Here is an 11,758-nt window from a genome sequence, read left to right as displayed (position 1 = left end):
AATCAAATCATTATGATGTCCCCCAAGAGAAACAACACAACAGGCTTCCGTGCTTTTTTCTCTCATGATTTCCAAAACGAAGACGTCACTCTTTCAGCAGCCCCCTGAAGAGAACAGTAATGGAGGAAAAAGAGAGCGGGCCCGCTAGGCTAACTGCTGTCTGTAGCCTGCCTGCGTGACCGGCCGCTCTGTTATAAATGACCCGCATTGGGCAGCGAGTGAAAAAATAATCGGTGTGACTTCACCCGATCAGTCACAATGTGCCAAAGTCACCCAGTAACGATGACATCATCATAAAGGATGATGCAATGCCATGAATTCAGACCCGTATTCAGACTCAGACAGCAGAAGTTTTGCCACCACTGTGAGATACAGATGATTAGATTAACTTTTTTAAGTGTATGAAATGCAATAAAATTAGTTAAAATACGGTCATTGATTTTCTTATTTAGTAAGAACATAAATGACATCATTGAAATTAAATCTATAACATAGTTATAATGTTTCTGGAAAAACTCCTATTAAGCATTTTTGTAGAAAAAAAAAGATTGTAATTGATTTTTAATTTTATAAAATACTTGATTCTTCTGTCATTTCTTGTCATGTCTTCAGTCCATCTCGGTCTTCGTCTACTCTGAGAAATCTGGGGGTGTTTTTCAGTGCTTATACAGGAATCTTTCCCTCACCTCTGTCCTTCGGGGCAACCACTCCACTCCCCCGTCTCAATAAATACAGACCTAATTCAAACCATGTGCTGCCAAATTGGAAACATGGATTTTAAACAGAGTATTTGCTTTTTCACAGACTAATGCGTCCCAGGAGACGTTTGCAGCCAGCCCGACTGTGTCAGAAAGATGGACGGGGGGCACCAGTGAATATGCGTAACCTTTCAATTAAAGAAGTTCTCACAAGACATCAGTGAATATGCCACTTCTGATATACAGAGAAGTGCCAATAGATGATTCCCTGTCCTGCTGCTCTGAAATCACTGTGTGGTTTCAGCGGTTCAGATGTGGGATTTTGGTTGAAGAAGCTAATCCTAGATCAGTGTGAGAAGGGGCAGATTTTAGAAAAAGATTAACATGTTGAGTGAATGGATCAAAATTTTGCATGAGGTTTGTATCAGTGAACACCTTTGTGACAGCGTACACATTCTGACAGGTTAGAAGCTAAATTTTTTGTGTTGATCTATGATCAGTTTCATCCATGCTAACAATTTAATTTGGCAGAATATATTTTATGTTAGGAATGATTTTTATGTTTTTATGTCTAAGAAATTAAAGTCTAACCTTCTTTCAACCTGCCAACACCATGCTTTAATTCTTTGATTTGTCTTACACATAGTAATTTGTCAATGTTAGCATTTATTAAAAATACCTTTTATCAATTTATAGTTATTTTTAATGTAGGGAAATATCAATGAAATAATTTACAGCCACTATAAATAGTCATTCCATTCAATACAAGAAATCAGAAAAAATTTCGAAAAGGGGAAAATTTTGAGAATGAAACTAATGTCAAAATTAATTTCCCTTACTGGTGTGAGAATGAACGATAACTCCGTATCCGCATGGTAAAAAAGATGACCGAGACGTCGTCTGCTTTCTTTATATTGTAATGGCTAAAGGAGATGGAAACAGAGCGTAGAGGAATGCTTAGCTGTGGTGTAGGAGTCTTAGAGAGCTCAAATAAGTCTCACGTTAAACTAAACCATCTACTTACATTGCACAGATGACCGAGAGATGGTTTGTTTAAGGCTTGCTGATTCATGTAAGTGTAAAAAGCAGAAAACCGCACAAAGGTTGCTTAACCCAAAAAAGATCCTTGGAATTCCCTCTCCGAATTCCCCTCAGGTGACCAAAAGTACCTCAGATCTGGAGTGTTTTTTAAAACAAAGGCTGAACTCCTCATTCCTTGTCAGGTTAGTCGATGGAGTGGGAATGCATTACACACCAAAATGTGGGCTTTGTGAAGGCAGAAACTACAGTTTTGAAGCCTCGACTTAACACAAGCCACATGAAAAAAAGGGGGAAAGGCTAAGTGGAATCAGTAGACTGATGAGAGATTGACTGACAGGTTACTCTGACACACTCTCTTTATTCCCCTTCACAGGAACCACAAAGTGACCTCAACATTGCATTATGTCATTATTTAAAAAAGAGAGAGAGAGAGAGAGAGAGAGAGAGAGAGAGAGAGAGAGAGAGAGAGAGAGAGGATAAAAGGTGGACTTTTTAACTCTACCTGACATGGAAGCTAGACTAGGTGACTGAAACTGGTTTTTTTACTATGTAAACATGAAACCAATCTTCTCTCTCTCTCTCTCTCTCACACACACACACACACACACACACACACACACACACACACACACACACACACACACACACACACACACACACATATACTGTACACACAATTATCAGTACTGGCAATGAATGCAACACTTCAAATCTCTTATCCATCTCATTTTGATGGAAATCAAATACACCATCAATGTGAATGGCATGATTATGACATCCTCATCCTCATTATGGAAGCCTTCCCAGGATTTCTGATTTGACAGAGCAGCCACAAGACACCAATAAAAAACCATCCACCATTTTGTGGACCTTCAGCGCTTGTTGACTCCAAACACAAGGCCGCCCATACGCTTCCTGTTTTCTCATATAGACACTTAGTCAGAGAGGAGTCAGCCAGGCATCTGGTGGGGGAAAAGAATGACTTGGGCACATTATTAACGCAGATAGCAGGCAGAAGACAAAAACAATGGGCTCTTTCAAGCCTGATCTTGTAGCCATGCAGCCTTAAGGGATAAAGTTTGATGACCTCTCTGTGGATTTTACAAGTCTGACCGCTTGGGGGGCTGAAAAAAACAGTGAGATATGACCGATTAGCTGTCTGTGAGTTTGTCTTAATATGTGCTATCACCTCTCTGTCACGACAAGAGCGAAAATCCTATTTTACAATGGATCAGAAATGGTTTTAATAATAATGTGTCATAAACTATGCATTGATTTGAACCAAGTGAAAAAGTTTTAACATGTAAAAATCTTTAAAAACATCCAAAAGGTTCAATAAAATGCCATTGAGTCTCTTGTGACACTGAAGTCTATCTAAGGGAAAAAAGACATGATCAGGCCTCTTTCAGAAGGCAGTATTAGCTGCAACAGGACCTAATTTTAAACTTTCTCACTCTAAAAATAACCACATTAATTCTTCTTTTTTTTTTTGTAGTGAGAGGAGCAGCTTTAAGGACAAAGCGTAGGCTTTGGGGTATGATAAGATGTGGGGGTGTCACCCTTTTCCGTGATTTAATGATGAATCACACAGAGGAGCTTAAGCCTGCAGGAAAGTCCCTCAGGCTAATACAGTGGAGGTCTACAGCATCAGACCTAGAGGTAGCATGCAATCTGGGGGGCAGATGGACTCTCACACACACACACACACACACACACACACACACACACACACACACACACACACACACACACACACACACACACACAAGCACAAAAGGGTGGGGCGAGATCCAATACGGGAGATAGCAGGGGGTAGATGAGGTCATTCAAATGTACACACACAGTACTCATACACTATAAGTGAACAGTTGTTACTCTTTCAACACTCAATAAATGAGATAAAAAACAAGTCTAACTAAAGAGAGGAAATTCAAGTGGAAATAGGATATGCTAGAAAAGAAAATTTTATGATTGTATAAATAGTGACAGAAAAGTGGAGCCTTTCTAAACATTTTTAATATACTGTCTGTATCATGTTTATATATATAATTTTATATATTTTATTATATATATATATATATATATATATATATATATATATTTATATATATATATATATATATATATATATATATATATATACATATATATATACACATATTATATTATATTATATTATATTATATATAATTTTAATACTTTTAGGGCTTTTACAGCAACATAGGTGAAAACTTTGTCAGGCATCATACACAAACTGTTTGAAACTGTACACATGTTTGTCACTGGGGTGATGCTCTCAAGAGTAAGTCTTTAGTACCTTTAATATGCACAATAGATTTTTCCAGATAAAGTGAACAGAGTGGAGATGTATTACTGATAATGGTAATGACCAGTTTAATACCTTCCTCTTATGAATCCATACAAATAAAGTCAAATTTTGCCCATTGGGGCAATAACGAGTACATTCTTCGCATATCCCAATTGAGAAGGTTGGGGTGGTAGTGCAGATATAAGAGAACTAGACAGAAGAGGCAGAAAGACAAATTATACGTGTAGATATGTCGTAAAAGTCTTATTCCATCAGTGGAAAAAGAGATGACATTGTGATGGAGGGACAGAGCAGGAAAAAAGAAGTGTGAGAATGGAGAAAGAGAAGATAAGTCTACAGACCCCACAGAGTGAGAAAGAGTGAGAAAGAGAGAGAGAGAGAGTGGCCCACGCCAAGGACTTGCCACATAACTCCTTCATGACTACAGTGTTTCTTTGGATGGAAGAAGATAGAAGGAGAAAGAGAATTGTGGGAAAAGAAAGAAAGATACCACTATTCATCCCTCTGCAAAAAAGGGGTATCTATCAAGTGACTCATCATATAGAAATCGCTGTCTGCCCTTGAATTAGAGAAGAAAGATGAAAGGAAAAAAAAAGAGAGCGAGAAAGAAACATCTTTAGACCCCCCAGTAAGCAAGGGACGCCTTTGAACGACTCATACCACACACAGACACAGATAGACACACACACACAAACGTCCACCATGGCTGCCTGTCTGGCTTCACATGAGAGAATGGCGAGAGGGCGGAGGTGTGGGAAATCGAAAAAAAAAGAAAGAAGCAGATGCAGAGTGTTTAGGAGAGAGTAACAGAGAGATACTGTAGATATGAACTGTTACAGGCCTGTTCAGCCCAACACAAAGGACAGAACGGCTACTGCGGATGTCAAGGAAGTACACACTGAGAAATCGGTCTTTTATCAAAGTTAATCAAAGTTACAATTTGACTGTTTTACAGTAGACGGTTGTAAATATGGCTGTTTCAGACTGACAGAGTGTGAATAAAAACCAGGTTAAAAATTAATCTCTTGTGGCCAACGATAGAGTCATGAATCATGAACTGAAATAAAATGCAAAAGAGCATAAAGAGATACAAAGCAAGATACAGATAGCAAGAGGGAGTGAAAAGAGACAGAAAGGGAGGCTGGAATGAAAAAATGAGAGTTGGCAATACCCCCCACAATGCTCGTCCCATGCCCACTGTCCCTCCCACACACCCTGAGTCACCCATCTACATCTGACTACATTGGGTCACAGGAAGTGACACAACGCCCCAACCATACAAACATCCAATCAACCAGATGCCACTGGGAACAACTATGGTGTCCTCAAATCGAGCTGATCCTCTATCACCCAGCACAGGGCCACTGAGGGCAACAGAGTCACTGAGTTCAGCAATGTGTGGAGGCTAAACAATGGCCCATGTGACAAACACATGGGATGCTAACCTCAAAACACTCCCACGGCAAAATTAAAAGCACAAGGAGAGTCTAATAAAAGAGCCGCTCCTGGATCAGTGTTGTAGTCTCAACATGCTGTGGTTACAGCTGTACATTATGAGCTGGAACATGTACATGTTGGTTACACAAGGTACCTTCCAGTTTGAATAAGCAACACTTCACCGAAAAGCTCTGGGCGCTATTGGCGACCCTCACAAAAGCCACTGTACTCTTCTATAAAAAGTGCCGTTTTAGAAAATACTTACAAAAATAATCAGCATTTTAAGATAACAACAATGCTGGATCAGCATTATACTTTGTATTTGAATGTTCATGGCAGTGGTGCAGCATCTTCTGATCAGAATAGCGCCTAGTTTGTATGAAGTGTAAACTGGAAAATGTGTGTTTGCACTACATCAAAGAGACAAAACATATTGTAATTTAAACATGCTGATTATGATTAGTCTCAACATGGCAATGGGAAAGTGCTTGAACCACATTTTGTAAGACTTTGTGAAAAAAATTGTTTAATGTACTTTGACATACAAATTAACTAAATGTAAATTTGAACAAGAAATTAATTGCAACCAATTCTATTATTATTATTATTGTCCACTATTAAAAATATATTTATTTGAGAAAATTAACAACACATTTGGTGTTTTTCTTTTCGGATACAACTTGTTCGTTAACAAGTCCTTCATAAGGTTAACGTTAACATGGATTTAGATCCAGAATGAAGATGGGCTAGGGTTAGGTGCTTATATATATATAAGCATTCTGTTAGGTGTTACTGTGGGTAAAATGTTTGAGAACCTCCAGAACCTACAGAACATATCTTAAGTCTGTTTCTTAGATGACAAAATTCATTACATCTCAAAACTTTTTGGTGTAAGTTAGCCTAATGTAGACAACTGTACTATGTTTACTGCTGTTAGCATAACCAAAAATATCTGCTGCAATACATTTAATAAGATATTAATCATTTTAATGTACAGTTCATTAATAGTTCAATATTAATGACTTATAGTTTTGAGACAGAGCCAGAACACTCTTTACTATATTAGTGATGTATGACTTCTGTCCATTATCTGCTAGAAGCATCAGTACTGTGATGTATACACATGGGGCAATAGTAACACACACAGTGCGAATAGTAATTGGCCAAACAGGGCCTTACCCCAACACGCCTAATCAGCTGTTTGGGTGTTAATCAGGTGATTAGTTAAAGCATGTCTACTGGGAGAAGAGAAAACACTAAAATATGCACATAAGCAGGCTGGGAATCTGTAGTGTAGATAAACACTTTTTCTTGATGCGGCCACTGAATATAATTGATTTTGCTCCATTACAGTTTCGCACATTTTCAGACTTTCCATTAGGATGAATGTGCATAAGCATTAGAGAAGGACAGAGACGCAAAATACACAAAATACACTTTCAGAACCACCGTTGTGACATGCATCTCCTGGAAAGGCAGGAACGTCCAGCACAGGTTTGTGAAATTCCTGTGACACTTGATTATCTACTTTGGCAATTGAGTTTGAAGTGAGAAATCACCTATCAGCAGACTGAATCGGGTGATGAACTGGGTGTCACATAGTACTTATTGTTTGTATGGGGCGACCTCTAGTGGCGAGATAAGACGCTGCGCCTTCAGGACGACTGCAATTGTAGTTTAAGGGTTTAAAAATATGGCAGTGCAACACTGTCATTCTATCTTCTTGTACGTAGTATGAAAAAATAGAAACTGGATCATTATTTCCACACAGTGTATTTTAGCCTCGTGCCCAGTGTTTACGAGGATAAAACACTTTTTCTGTGCTTATTTCCAAACCTTAACTTGGTTTTATATAGGCTGGTCTGTAGCGCCATCTTGTGGGAAACAATGAGTATAACATCAGAATCAGAATCAGGTTTATTGGACAAATGTGTTGACACACAAGGAATTTGGTTCCAGTTTGTGACTCTCAAAAGTACAGACATAAATTACAGACTATACAAGACGAAGTGAGACAATATAGACGGTATGAGTATTAAATAAGAATACAGAATATATGACAGATCAGTAATGTACATAAAGTGTGAGAGTGCATGGTAGTGCAAATAACAGTATTGTGCAATATTATGCTTTTGTACAATATACAGCAGCAGTAGTGTGTGTACGGATGACTTGATGACTGAACTAAAACTAAACAAAACACCTGCCCAACAAGTCGAAACATTTGAATAAAAATTGTAGTCAAGCTTGTTAATCACGTCTTTCACATACCTTAAAGTACCTTAGGGTGTATTTTACTATGTAACTGGTATTATGTAAATCCATTTTTTTTCTACAGAAAATGTGTTTCCACAGAATTATACAGTAGTTCTCGGTTCAGAATGATTATTTGCTTAATGCTATTTTCTGTAAGGCTTAATTTAAAGCATTTCTGTCATGTAGTTGAGAAAAACGGTATGCAATCAGCTGTGATAGTTGAATGGGATGACAGCATTCCCTAACCATGTGGAAGTGAAAACAACATGAACGTGAAAACAATACAACCATTTACTATTGCTCACTCCAAGATTAGTGAATTGACATACGGCTAAGTACGGTGACCCATACTCAGAATTCGTTCTATGCATTTAACCCATCCAAAGTGCACACACACACACCGTGAGCACACACCCGGAGCAGTGGGCAGCCATTTATGCTTCGGCACCCGGGGAGCAGTTAGGGGGGATTCGGTGCCTTGCTCGAGGGCACCGCAGTCGTGGCCGGCCCGAGACTCGAACTCACAACCTACGGGTTACAAGTCAGACTCTCTAACCATTAGGCCACGACTGCAAGGCAGCCTCAAATAGCATGAGGATACTCAGTGGAGAATGACACTTCCATTAACTATTCATTTAACTCAGGAACCATACTGATGATGAAGCACCTAACTTTATATATATTAATATTAATATTACAGAAGAGCATCTTCTTGGTGCTTAACAGATTGGCACCTTCTGTCTCACATTTCAGTTGATTGCTGCTATAATACTATGTTTCTTTCAGTATTTCTGCACACGCAATATTGAATGGACATACAGTATTTACACTGCTCTGCGCTGTTTTTGTGTATTATCTTTTGTGTATTGTCTTGCATTTTTTTCCTGCACTGTCTTGTCTGTCTTGTTAGTCTTGTCTTGCACTGTTTACACCAGCTTGCACAGATGCACTTTATGTGGCTAGGATTAACTTACTTAAGTCCTTAGCTCTGTCTTTGTTTTATATAGCAGCCTGATCCTGAAGAAACGTTGTCTCATTTCACCGTGTACTGCAACAGCTATATATAGATGAAATGACAATAAAAGCTTGACTTGACTTGCTTTATAAGCAAAAGACTACAGTTAAAAAGAGTAACATGATCATGTCAGAGTTAAAATAATTGCAAAGCTATCCATTTTACTTAAATTTCTTTAATAAATTTACACATTGCAGTACAATTTCAGCTCTGTGCTATATTATTAATTCAAATTCAAATTAACGATACAATGAGTTAGAATTATTAATGTACTTTATCATTACTTTAAATTTGATCCAAAATGTACATTATTTTGTTTTCGATAAAAGTTTTAATCTTACTTAAATTCACTGATCATATTCTGTGACACAAGATACAATCTGAATTTTATCATTGAAGAGTAAGGCCTGTGTATTATACATACCTGTGTTTATTCTTCATTGAAAATCTTTATATATTTAAGAACAGAAAGGCTATAAACCGTTCCTTTTCTCATAGGTGGCTTATAAAACCTTTAACATGCAAGTTTCTGAAGTAAACAAAGATATTTGTACCTTTAAAATGATTTAAAGGGCATAAATGGGCTGTTACAGTAAAGCTCTAAAGGTACATAACATGCAACATGCTTCGTAAAACCCTACATAGTAAAGGAACAAAAGAGGTCGTGTAGCCCCAATATAAGGAAAGGGTTTTCCTGAGTGTGTAAAGTACAGGACCAGCCTTTAGTGTCACAGACTAAAACTCAGTTTGTTTCAGTGCTGCCTATTTAATAATATTGCTTGGTCTGGTACTTTTTTGCTTTGTCAGTCTCAGAACTTGTTACACCTGTAAAACTGCCTGATAAAGGGAAAGACATTTGAGGCATGTACTGTTTGACATTATGAAGATTAAAAATAGAAATATGACCAAACGACCAACTGTTACAGAAGTCTCCTTTAATAAATAGGCGTGGCTGCATGAAACGATTCAGGTAATTACAATGAAGATACACCTTCACTGAAAATAACACTGAATATACAAGTTTCAACTTTCAAAAAATAAAATAAAATAAAAAAGTAGGTGTACACAAATGAATTAAACCTTGAAAACTTTACTCTGAAAATTTTATGATGCCAAAAAGTTTTGTTTGTTTGTTCTGAGAACTCAATTGTTACGTTAGTGTTTAACATAGTCGCCTAAGGCTTTGGGAACAAAATAAAAGGCTGTGCATTCAAAAATTAACACAACTGCAAGCTGGAGTTAACATTCACAAGTTAAGTTGTAATTCTGTCTTAAATCTCTATTGATCTTGATAAAAGCATCAGCCAAATGATTGTAATACACAGATCTATGGGTTAAAAAAAACCCAGGTTAATACAATGGAAATGCATCTAAACATTGGCACTGACAATATAGTGGAAACGTATAGATCAGACGTCACATACTCCGGGATTTAGTACCTTCACAAATAAAATAAAATAAAATAAAAAAAGATGTTTTAGTCATTAACCTTCTGAGGTAGTTTGGAGTCGTTCCAGTTCTTCAGCCAAGCCCAGGATCCTGCTGGAGCTCCGGGTGCGTCTCAGCTCAGCCTCATTTAAAAGCTAAAAAGACCAAAAAATCCTTTAGTCAGTTAGTTCAGCGTGGAAAGCAGGCACCTCTCCAGATAACACAGCAGTTCAGATGTCAGGCAGTGTGATGGATATGCCCATTAGTTCCTGAGTGGCTCCTGTGGACGGTAAATTATTCTCGTCGCGCACCACTGACAGTAAGTTGTTGACTATGAGCTGCAGACAGAGCCGGAGCTCCTTCAGGTTTCTGTCGAACTCTTGGCCGCTTTCTCCGAGACCCATCCTCAAGCAGATGTTCTTCAAGTCCACACTGTCCTGAGACACGAGACAGAAAATAAACAATACGGAAAACAAATAAATTATTTGACCTCAAATATCAGGGCTCTTACCTTGTGCCGGAGAAAATTCTTCACTTCTTCAGAGAGATTCCTAATTAAATCCTGCTCTATGGATATGATCTGTGATAAAATGTTCACCAAACGAGCCAATAAACTTTCCCTGGCTCTTTCAGCTAAAGTCACGGTCATTTTGCTTGTGTCAGTGTTATTTCTAGCCATCCTGTTTGCATAAACTTCGAGTAAAAGTTTCAAAGCCTCTGTCTGATGATCCAGAAAGCCCATTCTCTCTCTCACACACACACACGTCCAGTGAATACACACGCTCTCTCACACACACCTGTCCAGTAAATACACACGCTCTCACACATCCACACACATGTCCAGTGAACACACGCTCTCTCACACACACACACACCTGTCCAGTGAACACACGGTCTCTCACACACACACACACACACCTGTCCAGTGAATACACACGCTCTCACACACACACAAACACACACCTGTCCAGTGAATACACACGCTCTCACACACACACCTGTCCAGTGAATACACACACTCTCACATCCACACACCTGTCCAGTGAATACACACGCTTTCACACACACACCTGTCCAGTGAATACACACGCTCTCACACATCCACACACCTGTCCAGTGAATACACACGCTCTCTCACACACCCTTCCAGTAAGAATTTCTCCTGATCTTCTTCTTCTCCTTGTTAGTTTTACAAGGCTTGTGAGACTTTTCTTTGGTAGAGCAGAAGTCATCTGATCTCGTCTGTGCTGTTTTTTTCCTGTAACTTCCCCGTATGTTTGTTTGAAGAAGACACACATCCTCGTGTAACAGGATTTAAGTACGTCACTATCAGCTTAGTGAAAGTCACATGACCAGAAGTGGCAGCCAATCGGAGTCTAAAAACATTCCTGACATAGCAGTTATGCTAATTCAGAAAAATAAGCAAATAACTAAAAAAAAAAAAATACTTCCAGGCTCCCAAGATAAAGAGGTTTTTCAGTGGGAATATTAGGCTTTGATTATATGCAAATCATGTCAGGGGTACTGTCATTAAAAAAATAATAGTTGTATTTT

General features: G+C 38.3%; 1 protein-coding gene across 1 annotated transcript; it reads right to left on the bottom strand.

Annotated features, from left to right (window-relative positions):
* Nucleotides 1-9,694: 9,694 nt before the first annotated feature.
* On the bottom strand, nt 9,695-11,068 carry dleu7 (deleted in lymphocytic leukemia 7). Its single transcript, XM_027156030.2, has 2 exons — nt 10,716-11,068; nt 9,695-10,641 (listed from the first exon to the last, which is right to left on the bottom strand). The coding sequence occupies exons 1-2, from the start codon at nt 10,944-10,946 to the stop codon at nt 10,435-10,437; spliced, it is 438 nt and encodes a 145-aa protein (XP_027011831.1). The 5' UTR covers nt 10,947-11,068; the 3' UTR covers nt 9,695-10,434.
* Between the last annotated feature and the right edge of the window lie 690 nt (nt 11,069-11,758).

This window comes from Tachysurus fulvidraco, chromosome 18 (assembly GCF_022655615.1).
Source record: "Tachysurus fulvidraco isolate hzauxx_2018 chromosome 18, HZAU_PFXX_2.0, whole genome shotgun sequence".
In the NCBI taxonomy this organism is placed as follows: domain Eukaryota; kingdom Metazoa; phylum Chordata; class Actinopteri; order Siluriformes; family Bagridae; genus Tachysurus; species Tachysurus fulvidraco.
Note: the sequence above shows the minus strand (reverse complement) of the source record. Positions and strands in the feature narration are given on the sequence as shown.